Source organism: Aythya fuligula, chromosome 1, assembly GCF_009819795.1.
Source record: "Aythya fuligula isolate bAytFul2 chromosome 1, bAytFul2.pri, whole genome shotgun sequence".
NCBI lineage: Eukaryota > Metazoa > Chordata > Aves > Anseriformes > Anatidae > Aythya > Aythya fuligula.
The window spans coordinates 166,438,720-166,458,829 of record NC_045559.1 but is presented as its reverse complement, the minus strand read 5'-3'; the positions used below and the strand labels follow the sequence as shown (position 1 = coordinate 166,458,829).

Sequence of the window (20,110 nt, the reverse complement as noted above, 5' to 3'; positions counted from 1 at the left end):
AATCCAATGCAAGAATGTAAGGATGTTACTTTTTTCACAGAATCACATAATCATCTAGGTTGGAAGAAATCACCTAGTCCAACCTCTGACCTAACAAGTCCTCCACTAAACCATATCACTAAGCTCTAAATCTAAATGTCTTTTTGTTGTTGTTGTTAAGAAACATTTCCAAAGGAAAATAATTTCAAAATATTTACACAATTTGCATGTCTTTTTTGAGGGTCTGATATATGTACGTCAAACCAACGTTAACTACCAGGTATAGTTGTCATTTTACTGCCTTAGGCCAACACATTCATTTAAATAACATTTATAATTATATTATTACTTTATTAGGAGTGAATATTCACAGATAATCTTGAGTTAGAAATCTGGCAAAGCTATAAATAGCGTAACACACACTTCCATAAAATATGGTCATATTTCTTGCTTAATTTGAAAACATAAAATATAAAAACATTCATTGAAAACACAAGAATCACAAACAGAGAATTAGTAAACAGAGAGAAAATATCTACCCATCTGTATATAGTTAACTATTTATTTCAAGAAAAAAGCTACTGAAGTTAACATTCATCAGCCAGTGCGACAATTGATTGCTTTTGTTCTCTTAGCTTATCCAAATAGCAAAGTAAAATGTAACAGTTTGAATTAGATTCATAATTTTATGGGCAGCAAAACACCACAGCACACTCACAGTCCCCATACTCAGGGGTGTGGAGGGGAGTATGATGAAGGCAAAAGCCTAACAGTTTTGAGGTAAGGATAACTTAATTTAGGGAAAAGAAAGTAAAATAAAGCAAAGCTGTGCAGATTCAGAGAGAGAAAACAATTACTCTCTACTTCTTTTCAATAAGCGATATCCTGCCACATCTTTGGAAGCAGGGGCTCAGTACACGTAGAGGTTGTTGGGGAAGACAGACATTTTGATAATGAGTCTCCATTCCCTTCCCCAGCTGTTACTGCTGAGTGTGACACCACACAAAATGGGATATCCCATTGGTCAGTTTTGGTCAGCTGCCCCTGTGATGTCTCCTCCCCACCCCTGCCCACCCCCTACCTACTGTTCTTGGTGAGCTGGAGGGAGTCAGCGTGCTGTGGGGCACAGCTCAGCGATAGACAAAGCACTGATGCAATATCAGGGCTGTTTGAGCTGGAAGTGCAGCGCGCTGCACTGCTGTAATGGGGTGCTGTGGGGGAAGTTAACTCCATCCCAGCCAGACCCAGCAAAGGCATCTATCAGGAACTCTGTGTTTACATGTTAGATTAGTGTTGGCTCTCCTTGTCTTTAATTATGAGATTCTGGTAATTCGGTTCCACAGACAAACTTCTCCTTAATCAGTTCATAGTTATACAAACCAGTCAAAATGAAAACACTGCTGTAATGATATCTAATACTGGAAGGCAGCCTGAGATCAGTGTTCTGTGCAGCCTAGGACAGTTCCAGGAAGGGGATGGGGATAATGAGCACTGTGGGGTTCTGCCTTTCTTGGGAAGTAAAGCGTTGACAGACTTACGGAGCTAGCTGAATCCCTTGTGTGAATGGGTGCCCAGACCCCAGTGGGTGCACTGATCCCCCAGTGATTTCCCAGGCATCTTTCAAAGGCTTGTTGCAAAAGTAGAAATGCTGTATGAAATGGTAGAAGGTAATTGTTAAAGAGCCGTGGCAGAAATTGGGAAAATAGAACTGAATGTGAGAGCTTCTGGAGAGTGAAGGCAATGCTCATCTCCTAAGCCTTAAGGAGGTTTGTTTCATCTGTTGTCATGTGCCACACATCCCGTGTGGCACCAGGAGCTGGGGCTGGGGTCAGCTGTGTGTGCCAGAGGACCAGGCTGCCAGCCTACGTTGTCCTTTGTGAGGGGATGGAGTGCAAGCTTTGGGGCCTGCCTTTTCTCTTGTGTTTCTGCCACAAGAGGAAAGGGAGGATGTTGTTGTGGGAGTCTATTACAGACCACCCGGCTAGGATGGTGACACTGATGAATTATTCTTTGTGGAATTAAGAAACACCCCGAGATCCACTGCCCTTGTCCTTATGGGAGACTTCAACTTGCCAAATGTCAACTGGGATTACCACATGGTCAACGTGGGCAGATCCAGGAGGTTCCTAAAGCACCTCAATGATAACTTTTTGGTGCAAGTGCTAAGTGAGCCAACTAGGAAAAATGCCCTCCTAAATATGTTGCTGAAGAACAGAGAGGGTCTGGTGTGGGATGTGGCAATTGGTGGCCATCTTGTTCATAGTGACCATGAAGTGGTTGAGTTTAAGATTTTTGGTGACAGGAGGAAAACTGCCACCAAAACTTCAGCTCTGGATATGAGGAGAGCAGACTTCAGGCTTCTCAGGTAACTGGCTAGCAAGGTCATCTGGAAAACTGCTTTTGAAGGCATTGGCATCCATCAGTACTGGTCAGTCTTTAAGCACTGCCTCCTAAAAGCACAGGATCAAGCAATTCCAAAATACTGGCAGTCAAGCAGGTGGGGCAGAAGGTCAGCTTAGCTGACCAGGGATCTTCTTCTGGAGCTTAGACACAAAAAGAAAATGTATGGCTGCTGGAAGAAGGGTCAGGCAATGTGGAAGGAATACAGGGACGCTGCTTGTGTTTGTAGGGAGAAAATTTGTGTGGCCACAGCCCAGTTAGAATTGAAGCTGTCCAGTTCTGTGGGAGACTATAATTTTTATTTTATTTTGTTGTATTTTATTTTATTTTATTTTATTTTATTTTATTTTATTTTATTTTATTTTATTTTATTTTATTTTATTTTATTTTATTTTTAAATATGTGAATAGAAAAAGGAGGACAAGAAAAAACATAGGTCCGCTACTTGGTGGGGATGGTCACCTCACAGACAAGGACATCGGCAAAACAGAGACATTTAATGCCTTCTTTGCCTCTGTCTTCAAAGCCAACGATGGGCTTCGGAGCCCCAGCTGCCCTGAGCTGCGTGACGGTGGGAATGATAACTCCCAACCGAACCTGAATGTGTGCAGGATTTGCTGCTCCACCTGAATCCATACAAGTCCATGGGTCCGGATGGGATTCATCCTAGGGTGCTCAGGGAGCTGGCTGACATCATTGCGGGACCTCTCTCAATTCTTTTTCAATGGTCTTGGAAATCTGGAGAGGTCCCAGTAGACTGGGAACTGGCAAATGTTGTACCAGTTTTCAAGAGGAGCAAGAAAGAAGACCCTTGCAACTACAAGCCTGTCAGTCTCACATCAGTGCTTGGTAAAATTATGGAGAAGATCATCCCTGAAGTTACTGAAGTGAACCTGGGGAACAATGCAGTCACTGGTCCCAGCCAACATGGGTTCACGAGGGGTAGGTCCGGTTTGACTACCTTCATTTCCTTTTATGATAAGATCACCCATCTAGTCAATCAAGGGAAACCAGCTGTAATCTTTTTGGACTTCAGTAAAACTTTTGACACACTTTTCCGTAGGATCCAACTGGACAAAATGTCCAGCATACAGCTAGACAACAGCATCACAAAATGGGTGAAAAATTGGCTGATAGGTAGGGCTCAAAGGGTTTTGTTAAATGGGTCCACATCAGGCTGGTGGATGGTCACTAATGGGGTTCCCCAAGGTTAGGGCCAGTTCTCTTCAATGATTTTATAAACAATTTGGATCTAGGACTAGAAGGTGTTTTGAGCAAATTTGCTGATGACCCTAAACTTGTAGAAGTTGTTGACTCTGTTGAAGGTGGAAAGGACTTGCAGAGCGATCTGGACAGATTGGAGAGCTGGGCAGTCACCAACCACATGAAGTTTAACAAGAGCAAGTGCCAGGTCCTGCACCTGGGAAAGGGCAATCCTGGCTATATGTACAGACTGACTGATGAGACACTGGAGAGCAGCCCTGAAGAGAAGGATCTGGGCGTTGTGGTTGATAGCAAGCTGAATATGAGCCAGCAGTATGCCCTGGCAGCCAGGAGGGCCAACCATATCCTGGGGTGCATCAAGCACGGCATTGCTAGTTGGTCAAGGGAAGTGATTGTCATTGTCCTGCTCTACTCTGTGCTGGTGCGGCCTCACGTCGAGTACTGTGTGCAGCTCTGGGCACCACAGTACAAAAAGGATGTGAAACTATTGGAGACTGTCCAGAGAAGGGCTACAAAGATGGTGAAGGGCATAGAGGGGAAGATGTTCAAGGAGCAGCTGAGGTCACTTGGCCTGAGGGGAGATCTCACCATGGTCTACAGCTACAAGGGGGAGTGGAGGAGCAGGTGCTGATCGATTTAGTGACCAGTGATAGGACCCAAGGGAATGGTGCCAAGCTGAGGCAGGGGAGGTTCAGGCTGGATATCAGGAAGAGGCTCTTCACTGAGAGGGTTGTCGCGCACTGGAACAGGCTCCCCAGGGAGGCTCCCCAGTCACAGCACCAAGCCTGTCAGGTTTTAAGAAGTGTTTGGACTGTGCTCTTAGTCATATGGTCTGAATTTTTGGGTAGACCTCAGTGGTGCCAGGAGTTGGACTCGATGATCCTCATAGGTCCCTTCCAACTCAGGATATTCTATGATTCTATGATTTACCTGCAGGTAGTGCAGCTTCAGAACATGTACAGGATCTTTACTTTGTCTCAAATGATGAGAAATGACTAATTGAGGTAGTAATTCCTTCTGATTGTGCGCTCAACTTTGGTTATCATGAACTTTAGAAGATTCTAATTCATAAAAAGTCCATGTTCATGTAATTAACGTAACACTAGATGCCTACAAAAAAAAGAGATTGTAAATACACTTTGTTGCTACTCTGTTTTGTTTTTGTTTTTTTGTTTTTGTTTTTGTTTTTTGTTTTTTGTTTTCTTCTTTCTTTTTTTTTTAACACTCAGGTACTTTCTTTTTTTTTGTTGTTATCATAGAATGATAGAATGGTTTGGGTTGGAAGGGACATTAAGATCATCTGGTTCCAATTCCCAGCCATGGGCAGGGACAGCTTCCACTAGACCAGGTTACTCAAAGTCCCATCCAACCCCTGGCCTTTTTATTTCCAGGGATGGGGCATCCACAGTTTCTCCGGGCAACCTCTGCCTCACCACCCTCATAGTAAAGAATTTCTTCTGAATATCTAATCTAAATCTACTCTTGTAATTTAAAGACATTCCCCCTTGTCATATCGCTACATTCCCTGGAAGAGTCCCTCTCCAGCTTTCTTGCAGGACTCCCTTAGATGCTGGAAGGCTGCTGGAAGATCTCCCTGGAGTCTTCTCTTCTCCAGGCGTAACAGCTTGTCTTCATAGGATAGGTGCTCCAGCTGTTTTAATCATCTTCATGGCCTTCTGACATGCCCTCTGGACATGCTCTAACAGGTCTATGTCTTTCTTATGCTGTGGGCCCCAGAGCTGAACACAGTGCTCCAGGTGGGATCTCACAACAGCAGAGTAGAGGGTGAGAATTGTCTCCCTTGACCTGCTGGTCACTCTTCTTTTGATGCATTTGAGGATATGGCTGGCTTTCTGGGCTGCAAGTACATATTGCCAGTTCATGTTGAGTTTCTCTGCACACCGAGTCCTTCTCTTCAGGGATGCTCTCAATCCATTCTCCACCCAGCCTGTATTTGTGCTTGGGATTGCCCTGATCCACATGCAGGACCTTGCTCGTCAGGTCTTGTTGAACTTCATGAGGTTCATCATACAGGCCCACCTCTCTAGCCTGTCCATGTTCCTCTGGATGGCATCCCTTCCCCCAATATGTAAAGTGCACCACTCAGCTTGCAGTTGTCTGCAAACTTGCTGAGGGTGCACTCAATCCCATTGTCCATGACACCATCAAAGGTGTTAATACTGGATCCCAATACTGATCCCTGAAGAAAGCCAATCATCACTGGTCTCCACCTGGACACCGAGTTGTTGACAGCAGGTCTTTGAGTGCAAACATCCAGCCAACTGCTTATCCACCAAATGGTCCATCCATCAAATATATGTCTCTCCAATGTAAAGACAAGGATGTTCAGGTCAGTATCTAATGCAAGTAGGTTAAAACTGTGGACATATTCCTTATTGCAATCTCTGTAGGGTTCATACTTTGCCTATCCCCATTTCAATTACAAATGGGTTGGAAGACCAAACTCTATGGAATAAGATAAATCTCTATGGAATAAAAATACATTCAGGATAGCACCACCTCTGGCTGGAAAGTCCTTGAGACATAGTTCACCAATGGTTATTGAAATGTGTATGATGGCTGTGTTTCAAGATACGGATCTTGTAATATACTTTCAGTAGAAGAATACTGAAACCAAGGGAACTATCTGGTATTATTTTCTCTTGTCTGTGAAAATTATGTAAGCATTATCTATTATGCCCATTCTCTCTGATTTGTTCACAGTCATTTTCTTTCCTTCTTGCTTGCCAACAAACTGTCAGCTACTTCAGTTTTCTACACTGTCATTGCTTGTTCCTTCAAAGAAGGAATTGTTTACTTTTTCAGAGTCAAGAGGAAGTTCTTCTTTCTTAAAACAAGAAATAAAGAGTGGTATCTCTAATATATGTTATCCCATTAATATATGTTATCCCATTGTAAGTCATGAGATTACTCTGAGCATGGAACACTTAGAAAACCGGATGATCTGTCAATTCTAACTTTGTAAAATTACTTTAGTTGAGTAATCTATGTACCTGTAGGCTGTAAAAGGCTAATAGATTCTAATAGATTCTAACAGATCTCAATTAGTAAGAACAAAATTATCAAACTATGTATCAGTCATCTGAACAGTACATAAAAGCACTAAGTCTCAATAGTATCATGAATTCATGCATCTTTGAAAACTGAATTCTCAGAAACATGTTTTGTGTGAATTATTCCACTGTTCTTTCAAACATTCAAAAGTGATTTTTTATATTTTTCAGAAGATTGAGTTCAAAATCACAGTTTGTTTGTTTTTTAATTTTCGTATATGAGAACACATATATATGTCTGTATAGACTTCAATATCTGTATCTGCCAAATTGAAAAGATACAAATTTTACACAGATAAAAAAAATCTGTAAAAGGCCACATGGCAATATTGTAAATATTGTAGGTTTTTCTGTGATTTTCTCCCCACTCTGTAAGTGAAATCTGTTCCTGTGCAGTTAACAAACAGAAAACAATTTTTGAGGTAATTTGGGTTAAATATCCACTCAGAACCATTATCATAGGGTAAGAATTTTGCTAGCAATTCAGTAGTGCCACATTAGCTCATTAAAAAAATAGAAATGTAAACTTACTGCGCAAAGAAGCAGTCAGTGAGTATAGTATATAACAGTTAAATTAATAAGTTGTCTCATACTTCCTGTTATAACCAGTCTGTACCACGTGCTTATTTCATTTTTGAGAAATAAAAGGACAGAACTATATGATAACTTTTTTCTTCCTTACCATCTGAGTAATATTTATAAACTAACTTATTATAAAGGCAGTTTTGTCTAGAACAGCTAAAAAATAATAATAAAACCAAACAAGAAGAAACCAGTAAAATTTTCTCAAGCCCATAGACAGGCAGATGGAAATCTAAAGAGAATAGATTAAACCTGAAACAAGAAAGTTCCTTTCTGTCTATAGTCAAACACTGTTTTATTACATTTTAATTTTATATAACAGATAGTTACAAATTTTAAGTGACATTGATAGTCTACACCATCTATACGATAGATGCCCTGTTTCCCCTCAGGACCATGTCTTTTGACACATTCTATTCCATTTTGTTTTTTCTTTTAATTCTTTCACTGTCTCTCAGACATTTAAGTGCAAATACAGTAAATTGATCCTTATTATTGATCCTTATTATTGATCCTACAGTACAAACTGAAACATGATTTTTCAACCATTGCATCTCTTAAGTTGACACAATGTTTTTAGGATTGTTACACAAATCTGACATTGTCATTTCCACTATGTATTCACCCAGCACACAATGTCTGTAATTGTTTTTTGTTTGTTTTTGTTTGTTTGTTTTTTCCCAGAGATTTCAAGTAGTATACACATACTACAGCTGCTAGACTTGATAACAGAATATGTTGTCGAATACAGTTTACCTGTGTCAGTTTGTGTCCTTGTGTTAATTTAAAGGTGTCTGTTATTACAGCCAGTACTTTGAACTCTGTGCTGTTTTGAACCAGTAGAGAAATTTAAAAAAAGAGCGAGAGAAGACAGAAATATGAATCCAAGCAAATTATCAAAATCTGGGAATGGGCAAGAGAGGCAAAATGTCACAGTGATGAAAATAGGAGCTGATGAAGATCCGTTATGATACAAATACAATGCAGAGCTCAGTGCTTTTCTCCTGAAGAAAAAACACATCTTCAGACATAGAATATATATTTGAATGTATCATAAATAATCCACTATGATCTTCTACTGGTGTGCTTAATTATTACATTTATTCACTATAACTCCAAAAGAACAAGTGGTAAAAAGCTTTCAGGAGAAAGAAAAGTTCAGTTTTAGCTCCTTTGAACTATCAGAAGAGATGTCAGAAACACAGAGCTCAGGTCTGATGAAAGTACAGAGGTAGATCTATGAAGTCATTAGTGAAGTCATTAGAATAAATGACTGCTTAAACATTTCAATTTTTTTAGGTCTATTTGTCATCCTCCCCTTTTATTCTAGAACTTCTTTGTACAAAGACAATACAACATAGCATCATTATTAATTCAAATTCATTCCTCATTCCTCCATATAGTTCAGTTTGGTCATGTCCTTGTATGTGATCTTCAACCTCTTTTTTGGTGGTACACACGTAAATGAATGAGATGGCTCTTAGACTCTAACCTTCTCTGCACAGACTTTCCACATACTGTGTCATCGGCACCAGTTCCCTCAGATGGCTTAGGGCATCTCAGTTACCATCAGACACTCGTGCCTAGGTAACTTACACTACAGACCTTCACTGATTACAGTAACATTACACACATGGCAAAATTGAAAACAAAATTTAACTGAAGAACCAACTTCAGGTTTTCAAAAATAATCTTCAGAATTAAAGGCCAATTTATACTTGTGCAAAATCTTTAAATAGTACACAGTTATATGAATTTAAGATTTTTTATGTCTTATATACAAATAAAAACAGAAGAGTTCCTTGTGGATACAAGAAATACCTTTGAAAGTATTAATGCCATTCTCAGTATCAAGAAATATTATTAAGAAAGAAAGAAAGAAAGAAAGAAAGAAAGAAAGAAAGAAAGAAAGAAAGAAAGAAAGAAAGAAAGAAAAGGAAAGAAAATGTTAGCAACTACATTTGTTTTCATGAGCATCTGTTACTGAGTAATGCAATAAAACAGTCTTAGGATATTGTGCTTTCCGTTTCTTTCAACTCTTGCCTTTATACCAACTTTCTTTCTCTGCCTTTTTTTTAAGCTCTCCTCCAAGCTTAACATCTTATCTTCTTTTTTGAGTTCTCAGTTTCTGTCTCAAAATTTTAATGATGCCATTATTTTCATAAACTTCACCTCTCTGTAGTAGCACTCAAAATATATTGAAAAAGTGGGCCTCTCTCCTTAGAGAACTAAAATAGAGAACATACATTGCCGTTTGCTGAAAAACATTTATTAAACTTATCAGGATGATAGCAAGTAAATGCTATGCTACATTAGAGATGACTACCTATAAAGGGTTCAGATTAATTTATTTTAGTATTTATGATGAAAAAAATAAATTTTGAGTGGAAAAATACAAACATGTTTTTCACTTTCAATTCAAATGCTTGCAGAAAGCTTTGAGTAGCCATACTAAAGCATTTATTTATTTGACATATACCCCCTAGCCTTCTGTGCCATACAGACTCTTACTGCCACAGTAGGAGTACCTCCTGCACCTTATCTTAAACATCAGGGAGAGCTAAAATGCCTACATTTATTTGATATTAAGTAAAATCATCTGAACAACTCAAGATTTCTCATGATAAGATCATCTATAACTGAAAATTAAAAAAAAAAGGCACTTGATTTCTTGGTCTATTTCCATTCAAAATCTGTTTTTTTTTTTTTGTTTTTTTGTTTTTTTGTTTTTTTTTTTTTTTTAATTGCAATATTTAACCAAGCGCAGTGAAAGTTAGAATTGCAAGTTGAAGATGTAAGTCATTTTAATATATTTTTTCATTTTTTGTTTTCATTGATTTTTCTGTTTATATTACAATTCATTCCCTGTTATATCTGCTTTTTAATTGAATAAGAATTGGTAGATTCTAAGCTTAAAACATTTATTTTCTGCTAACGTTGATTATTGTTTTAAGCAGTCAAATTCTAACTAATGGTTTAAACTGGAGTCTGAATTTAGAGCTGCCTGTAACATTTAGGCAATGCTGGCTGAGGGCTTTAATGAACTCTCCAATGCAAATCTTAAAGGTCTATGAATCATTTACCTTGACTTTAGCTGTTTTCTTTACAGTATTTTTTTGAAGTTTATTCAGCAGCTGTATGGTACTGAAACTACAGTATTGAAACACCATGCAATTCGAGTGAGTTACACTCACTCAAAACATCCAAATTATTTGTGGCAAATCTACATTTTTATTTTAATATTTTATAAATGTTAATAAATTACATTTTAATATTAAGATTACTGCTTATTTAAAAAAATATTTTACTTTTGATTGCTTTGACTTTCATTTTTGCATCACTGTAATTCTGCACATCTACTCCCTTTGTGTGTGTGTGTTTCAGATGACATTTACTAGATGCAATCTAGTTGCACCTGCAACTAGACATCTAGATGCAACTGCAAGTGGCTGATTTCAACCTGGATACAGGTAGAAAGTGTCAGAATGTTTTTATTTGTTTGTTTGTTTTGTAACAGCAATGGCCGAGTTCCTTTCAGGCACTTTCAAGTTACAGTACTTCAAAGTTCTTGTCTTAAACAAACTATAATCTAAATATGAAATGCAGAAAATGAGAAAAAAAAATACACTATGCATCTCCAGCGTGAATGGAGAAACTGAAAACTCTATGTTAATAACATTATTAAATGAAGAGAGACTGTTAATAATGTGACAGTGTAACAGAAGAAAGGAGAAATTAATTAAGCATTTTCTCTCTTTAGGGTATATTACATTTTTACATTTTATTATTATTTCTACATGTTAAATCAATGCAGAAATAAAATTGGATTTTACTTCTTTTATTTAAATGTCATTTAAATGTCATTTACTTTACCCCTCTGAAATGGCTGTTACAGAGGTCTTCCTACTTTCTCAGTATCCCTTCTCATCATTACAATACGGGAGCCAACAAAAAGCTTCAGTAATAATAACTTTAAAGTTGTTTGAGTCGCCAAAGCATTGAAAAGCTGTTATAACAAGACCAAGCGTTTGGTGTGGTACCTCCAAGTGGGAAACTATTGCTCCACGATAATGTTTTATGATCCATCTTGTAGTGTAACATTCTACCCTTATTTATGAGGAATAAAAATGTAAAAAAGAACAAAAATGAAGTAAATAGCAGTGCCAAAAATTACCTCGTCAGCATTCAGGCCATGGCCAGAGCTTGCCTGATATTCTTCCTATGAAAGTTATTGGAAGATAGGAAAAAATAATTACTATGAGGAATTAAACTAGAAATGATACAGTTTACAAACTGTGGAGGTGTATAGAGAGATCCACAAGAACTAATAGCAGAATAACTATTTTTTTTTGTCTTTCACTTTACTTGATGCAATATCCTGGCATTTTTTTTAACTGAATTTTAACTTTTATAGAAATAGAAATATTGAGATTATATGATTACATTAAAAAAATATCTGCTTGTTTTTTACACTGCCACTTTGATTTTTTCTACATTGGAGGAAAATCATAATTTTAGGCAATAATTTTGAGTATTTTGTTTTTATTAATTTCTATTAGCATTCAGTAAGAATGATGGTTTGTAATATGCTTTAATTTGCCTCAAATAAAATAATTTTAGGAGGATCTTTGTTCAAAAGGGTTGATTTTATCTTGGATAAGATTTTACAAAGTTTGTGCAGGAAATGTTATACTTAACCTGTTCTACTGAATTTATAAACTCCATAAATACCAGTTGTCTATTGCTCTGCAAACAGTCTTATTATATGTTTTTAGGAATACAATATAAATATTATCTATCCTACCTTCCATAAAACATTAATTAGAGGGGGCACTCTGCTGGATATACTTCTGAATACCCTTGGAAAAAAATAATAGACAGGACCTGTCAATGTTTTGTTTGTTTACATAGTCTGCTTTCAGGTCCTTATGTAGCAGGATGTATAGGGTATGAAATATCACTCTCGACAGAGGAAGATGTACTCAGCGAGCAGTTAAGTGAATTAGATGAGTCCATAGGACCATGTATTCAAAGAGGAGAGGCTGAAAGAGCAATGTCACTGAGAGGATGTTCTCTTTTCTTTGACAGATAAAATGTGGGATGTTTCTCAAGACTGGAAAAAAAGATTATTTCCATGTCTGTCCTCAGGAAGAAAAATGTGGGTAGCTATAGTCTGATTTTCCTGAATCAAAAATATCATGGAGCAAATCTGAATAGAATCTACATGCTGGATCACTAAAGACAATGAGGACAATCATAAACTGGAAGAGGATGCCAAAAGAGTAACCTTCACAGATGCCACTATTTAATGACCCTCAACAGGTCAATCTAACTTTGGACTTGGGCCTGCTTTGAACAGAAGATGTTGAATCAGACTCTAATAGTTCTCTTCCAAATAAAATTATATTCTGATATTGTTAACAGCCAACGTAAAAATAAGTAGAAAGCCTTATTCTGTGCTTGTTCAGCTACACCTGTCTAAAACAAAATAGAGCAAGCACTATAAAATAAAATTCAGAACACCCTTCTCTTCATTTTTACTTGTTGGACAACATTCCAGTTTATTCAGAACATAAGGTTTTCAATTCTTCATAATTCAAAAGCTGTTTGGCCTATTCTTTGATAACTAGTCTTTTGACTGCAGACTAAAGAGAAGTAGAAAATCAAATAGAAAGTTGTCTGAAGGTTTATTAGAAAATCTAAATCAGATTTTGGTTATTATTTCATGGTCAATCCTCTTGTTATTAAGGTATTTGCCCAGCTCCAGAAGGATTTAGATATGCTGTAGAATTGAAATGACAAATGTGAAATTAAATTTACTACTGACAGGGAGGAATACAAACATGAACAGCTGTCTTAAAAATATTGGGATGAATTAACTAAACTAATTAAAAGAAAAACTTGCAGTTTACTCTGTCTCTTTCTCTACAAACTATGCAGTTTAACAAAATATATAAAATAGGCAAAAAAATATACTGGTAAAAATATAGTTGAGTATTTTAAATAATCTATATTTAACAGGGCAAACTACCTATAATATTCCTGTGTATCTAATAAGTGGTTTTTTTCCAACCAGTTTAAGAATGTAGATTCAGGACTGTATTTGCTTTATTTTTTTACCACATCTGTGTTGGAAAATATGAAAAGCAAAAACAGACCAAGTAACTGTCAAGGAAGAACAACCAATTTCTCATGTTTTCTACAAAATTCCATTCATTCAATAATGTATAGGGATGTAAAGCTGGACACAGATTAGAAGACCTTAGGTCATTACCCCTCTATTTCTTTTTTCTTGATGGAAAGCACCTTAAGGCAAATCCTGCAGCTCTGGAACACTGTAAATGTAGACGGACAGCAAGACTGAAATTTAATATTATTCTCTTTGTACTTGATATACCCATAAGGGAAAAATCCTGGTGTTTCAGATAAAAGTAACATCAGCTGACAACTACCAGGGGTGCACAAGGTGTCAGATGCATTTTAATAGTGGCAAAAAGCCTGGAACACAGGAGCAGAGTCAGTTACCAGCTCAGTGGGTAGAAATTACTGGGGTTTTTACTGCATCTGGGAATCTGAGTATATCAGGCCAAGAAAGAAACAGTAAAAATGGAATCTCTAACACTGTAGAACAGAACCAAAATCTTAAGAATGAAAAGAGCTGAAAGAAGAGAAGAAAGATTTCTATGTTTATTACAGCTACTAAACTGAAACTACATGGATTCTGCTTCAGCTGTGCTGCAAACTACCTAGATCAATCTGTTATTGCTTGTTAAGTGGTGTTATTTTCTCATTCATTTTAATTACTGGGGCTATTTAAATACTTTAATGAAGGTTCCTCTTTGCTTTTACTGATTAGTATTTGAACAATACTTTTGAATTCTCAGCTTTACATATTCGACTTCTTTTTTTTTTCCTCATTATGGAAGTTGGAATATATAATATGCAAACTTTCTGTAAAACTTTCTGTGTCCATCTTCACTTGGGAAGAAAGAACTTTGCAATATTCAAGTTGACAAGATGACCTTACTGTATTCCTCTATACCAGAAAGTTAATGTATGAATTCAAAAATACTTTGGCTGTGTTTAGGATTTCCTGAAGAGGCAACCATAGTCCTGTTCTGGATTTACTGCCTCAGCTGAGAAACCAAAGGACAGGCAAGGAATAGTTCACCTGTAGGCTGCAGCCTTCAAGAGAGTTTTATTGCAAAAGTATTCGCTTTTTTTTTTTTTTTTTTCTTAAAACTCTAAAGCATGCTGTGTATTTTAATCTAAATTTTAGGAGTCCATTTTCATTTGTCTGCATGAAGTCAAAGACTACAGCCAAAATGAAAACCACAGCAAATAATAACTGTTTTAAATTCCAATTACAATCCAGCATCAAGCAGAGTTTCATATATACTGGCGATTTTAATACCAGATACATAGAATGGCTTGGGTTGGAAGGGACCTCAAAGATCGTCTAGTTCCAACCCTCCTGCCATAGGCAGGGACACCACCCACTGCATCAGGTTACCCAGGGCATCATCTAACCTGGTATTGAACACATCCAGGAATGGGGTAGACCATCTTAGAATTTTGAAAATGATGATATATTCTTTTTATATTTATAATTATCATTCCAAGTAATTAAGACATTTTAAAGTTAATTCAAATAAACAATTTCTATGAAGTTGGTGTTCAGTGTTATTTTACTATACATGTCTAAGATGTATGACAAGCTTATTGGTGTGTCATGATCTCAAGCTAAAAGTGTTCACTGTATCTCTACAGCATCTAATTTCAGAAACTTCCATTCTACTCACAGATGAACACCATCAGAACACGGAGCTTGTCACACCCACAATAGAAAGTTTGCTAGTCGAGGGCTACTTGAACTATTGAAATCTGTGCAAAAGACTAATACCTTGAAAGGCCTAACCTTCAAATATTACCTTCTGCAGTCACTTATTTTTGTGTTGTACAAAAAAAAGAGGGAAGCATACATAAAGGGTGACAGAAAATCCTGTTCTAAGGAATAAGCAGATACAGAATATTTACTCTCATAATTTCAATATCCTGTGTTTACATCCTACCTGTGTGCAGGTATCTTGCGATTCCCAGCAATCAGAATAACGTCACAGAGCTGCTGTTGCTTCAGGTAGCTCTCCATCTTTCTGAAGGTTTGCTCAGCATGGTGAACAGCCTGGTAGAATTCCTCAGAACTACTCGAATCCATGTCGCAGTGAGGTGACAGGGGATGGCTGGCTGCTGACAGTCTGAAAACCACAAAAGAAACTCTGTGTTGATAAGATGTGACCAAAACATCTAGGTGTTGTCTAGACTTCATTGCAAACTTCTAGAAGATATGAGCAATCACTGCATCCTTCCCAATTCTCATCACCAGAAGTACAAGACGGAAAATTTTTACTGCACTGTAGGTGACAAGTTGTAAGTCTTTTGACAGTGAAAGAGGGCTTTTTGTTTGTTTGCTTGTTTGTTTTTTAGCACAGACACAGAAATTATGTATTTCTTTCTTCTTTGATAAAGATACTAAAAATACAAATACAAACAACAAACAGATGTTTAGTACATTCATGTTAAGGTTGACACAACAGCTGCATCTTCATTATCAGAATATGACTGGGCACTTTAAATAATTTTAGCAATTTTTAATTTTAATAATTTTAATAATTTAATTTTAATAATTTAAAATTCTTTTAAAGAATTATTTATTTTTCTATTTCATCATTAATATGCATCCACAAGATAAAGGAATAATGGAAAAAACATGGAAATTTTACCAGTTGGGAAATAAAATTAAAACTTCAAATGATTTTATATGTGATGAATTGGCAATATTTCCATAATGATAAAATACAGACCAACTTTTTAGCTAAAAGGCTTATTAATGCAACTTTAGCCAGCAAAGACAATGATGTCTACAATTCCAAAAACTGAAAAAAAAAAAGAAATGGGAGAGAAATGGAAATGTATTTTCATTTTATAAATATTTCATATTTACTTAGTGCAAATTTACTCAGTTCAGCAATTCTGGTTCAGAACTTTACTGAAAATACTAAAATTTGCTAGCAATGACTAGCCTTTGAGGAAACTATGTAATTCAGAATAATTCCTGACACTGACAAGCCCCTTCTTTTACAAATAAATAACAAGATTGTTTCAAATGAAAGCCATAGGATTTTATGTATCTTGTGGTGAGAGAGTGTCAGTAATTTGGATAATGTCCAGTAATAACATAGCAGTTTCATTACATAAACTTTGAGAACAGTATTAATAGACCTATATATTGGGAACAGTATTAATAGACCTATATAATGCAGTCGGCAACCCTGGTGCTGGAAACATTTGAAAAATGCATAAGGATAATTAAAAAATCAGCTGTTATTATGATATGAAATACAGTTATTTAGAAAAAGAAATCTTTAATATTTTTATTGACTTTTGATGGACTATAATATGGTTTAGAAAAATAGTATTTACTTTTGACATATACCATTGATTTATTTTTGAATTATTTTTTGTACAAAGGTGTTCTGCATAATATCTTACGGTTATTGTATGAGGGTCCACATGGGAAAAGAGGAAAGGCTAGTTCATCCTTCTGTCACAGTAATTGCTACATTTCACAACCTTCCTTTAAAGTAGTTGTAAGCCTGAATAATTGGAGGTGGCCTGCAGATAATTTTACACAAAACCAACTCAGTTACCACTGTATCTCACCCCCTGATCTGTGTCATATACAAGTATTAGAGTAAGTTACCTTCTAAAATTATTACCCGCATTAATGTCACTTGAATAGAATTAAATTGGACCATGAGAAATCATCATTTATCAACAGAAACAGTTATGAATTGGTGATTTAGAAAATAATATTTCCTTAATTCTGTTATATTCACCTTGTTATATGTGCAAGATACCTCTTATGAGGTCCCCCTAAAGAATACAATAAACGTATTATTTCCATAAGTGACATAATCTGCTTATATGTGTTCCTGTCCTATCTGGACTGCCAATCATGTTGAATGGAAATCCAAATTTATTTTCTTACCTTTGGATGATCAACAAATATATAAAAATGATCAACAAATATATAAAAATATAATATATAAAAATGTAAAGATGGAGCTCATTAGTATGGGTAGTGGGAAGAGATTTCAACTTTTTCTCTCAATTATTTTCCCTCAGCTTTGTTGTGGCTGTATGCATGCTTCTTCAGTTTTATTGCTGAAGAATTAGAATGACAAGTAATTTACAAGAAATAAATCAGTGCCTAATAAATGAGGTTGGTAGGGTTAAAGAGACACATTTTTACTCTTCCTCCAAGGAGTTTAGACATGTCAACAGCAACAATTCTGAGAAACGAAAACAACAGGAATGAGCAGGTCTGAATGGATTCATACTGTTCGTTAAATCAGAATTTGGTCTAAGTCAGCTTACAGTTGAACAGATAAGGTATTAATCCTGCCTCTTGGCTATTCTAAACATGCTATGCTTTTCAGGTCAGAAAAACTTCTGTTTTTATGCTAGTTCTGTATAGTTAGATTGGGCTGAAATGAGATGTGTCATTTTGTCTTTGAATCATTACACAGCGTTTGGCACAAATTTTGTCCTCTTGCCTGCTTGCCATTTATAAACAACACTTTCTACCCTCAAATTCATCAGTATATCTGCCACTTAACAAGTCATTAAATGGCTACTCAAAAACAAGCTCTGAAGACATTTTGAATTACTATCCCAAAAACTAGCACATAATAAGCTTAGTAGAAGACAATAAGTTAATCTTTTATTTTCTAAGAAAGCCCAGATAAAAAGTCTGCTACTGATCCTTTTTGAGAAGCTCTTTTTCACTACAAATGCTGTCTGCAATATCAATCCTTTAAATTCAATTGGCAGCTTGTTAACGTAGGAACCAAAGAACTTCAAAGAGCAAAGACCACTCATTTTGTACCAGTTCATGAAAAGCATTTAGAGGTACTTATGACCAATTAGTGATATAAAAACAACATTTCCTGTTTGCCTATATTGTTTTTGTTGAGGTGCAGGAAATCTGAACCACATATTCAATGAGACGCTTGTTGATTGCATTCTGCAGGAAGCCCAGCACAAATTCATCTGAAGAGTCTGAATTGTTCAAAACACTTTTTAGTACTTTCATACCTTAGAATGGATGGAGAGCTTATTTTGTAATCATTGAACATAAAAGACTCCAGAGAAGCTTTTTCCATAATTTTTTTAATTGGTAAGTGCAAAACCTGAACTTACCGTGGGGGTGTCAAACATTCATTACAAAATTTCAAACAGAACAAGTGTTCAGTCTAAGACACTTTTTATGTTTAAACAATTCAGTTAGCAGTAAAGAAATAAGAAAACCAAACCTTCTACAAATTTATGACCATGATACTGAAGGGATACTACAGGTTGAAAAAATTAAAAGGGCCACAATAATTATCAACACTGCAAATGACCAATAATCTCAAATGTTTCCTTAAGAAATTGGAAACCAGAATGCATACCAAGTAAAACGGGAAAAAAATTACCCCAGCAACTTTATACAGACTGATTTTCAGAGTTCAGGATGACATGCTGTCCTCAAAAAAGAAATGGTTTAAGAAGAACCCAAAAGTGTTGATGAGGAAATTCAGTCTTAGAGCCTTCTGGATCTTAGTAGGGAGAAAACAGAAATTAAAGTTTAACTCTACAGCATCTGACTACACAGTGTTCCTCTTCTGAGAAAAAAAAAAAAAACATTTTGATTTGAACAAGAGTGCTGTTCTCTAATCAACTTTTACCTCCTCGTTACTTTAAAAGAACAGGTAAAACAGCAGTAAAATCCCAGTATAATTGTGTGTACTGATTTTTCCCTCAATTTAACATCTCTTCATCCCACTGTAAGGAAGAAGGAAAATGCATCCTATCCAAAGGTCTCCTAGAGACTGGTAATATTGACCAAGTTCACCTTTAAGACCTCTGGTCATTTTGTCCAAGTTTAGATTTATTCAAGTGGAGCAGAAATAAAACATCGGAAGATATCAACATATCTACAATACCAGTTAGTACCCTACTGTTATTATGTAGGTATCTAGTCTGCTCTCCCCTGCATCTTGTACTGTTGTTCACTCATAAATAATAACATACTACTCAGCCTTGATTACTGGTCATTGACTTTACACACATAAATAGGCTAGGACAGAAATAATACAAAAATGAAAACCCTTCACTGACAATAATGCTGACAGGGAATTAAAGAGAAAATACCAGGAAAGACGGACTTCAGAGGTACAGGTAAAAATCCACTCTTGAGTTGCAAAGGTCTGAATAAAGAAATAGTAAACATCAGTAGTTAAATCTGTATTCTGAATAGGTATTAAAAGGAAAAACAACAACTACAACAAATTTTGAAATAAGAGAATTCATATAACTTTAAACTGTATTTCTCTTTGAAAAAAGAGGCTTAGATTTAGAAATGGTTTTCATTCTTCAGGTGCAGAAAAGCATAGAACTTGAACACCATACAGAGTACTTTACAGAACACTTGGGTATTTCGCTCACTTAATTGGAATTTATTTCTCATGCCTTCTATTGAAACCCTGGCCTCAACTAAAGAATTCTTTACTCAGAAAATGTTATATGATTTCATTGTTACTGTAATACAAAATCCTGCTGTATTTTACTTTTTTTTTTTTTCCCTTTTCATTTATGCAGGATTGATCATGCAAAGTTATCCCAGCACAGTTCAATGTCAATGAGTATATACAATTTGGTAAATAAATAATAAAGCAACAATAACAACAACCAAACCAACCTCTCCCCCAAACAAACAAACAAACAAACAAAAAAACTATGGCTTTGCT

The 20,110-nt window shown here is 36.1% G+C and overlaps 1 protein-coding gene across 1 annotated transcript in view; it reads right to left on the bottom strand.

The window, feature by feature from the left end:
- Window positions 1-20,110, bottom strand: part of KLHL1 (kelch like family member 1) — a 234,593-nt gene that overhangs the window by 143,950 nt on the left and 70,533 nt on the right. The window contains exon 2 of the mRNA XM_032208096.1: window positions 15,332-15,514. Coding sequence (XP_032063987.1) covers window positions 15,332-15,514 — 183 coding nt within the window. The remainder of the gene's footprint in view (window positions 1-15,331; window positions 15,515-20,110) is intronic.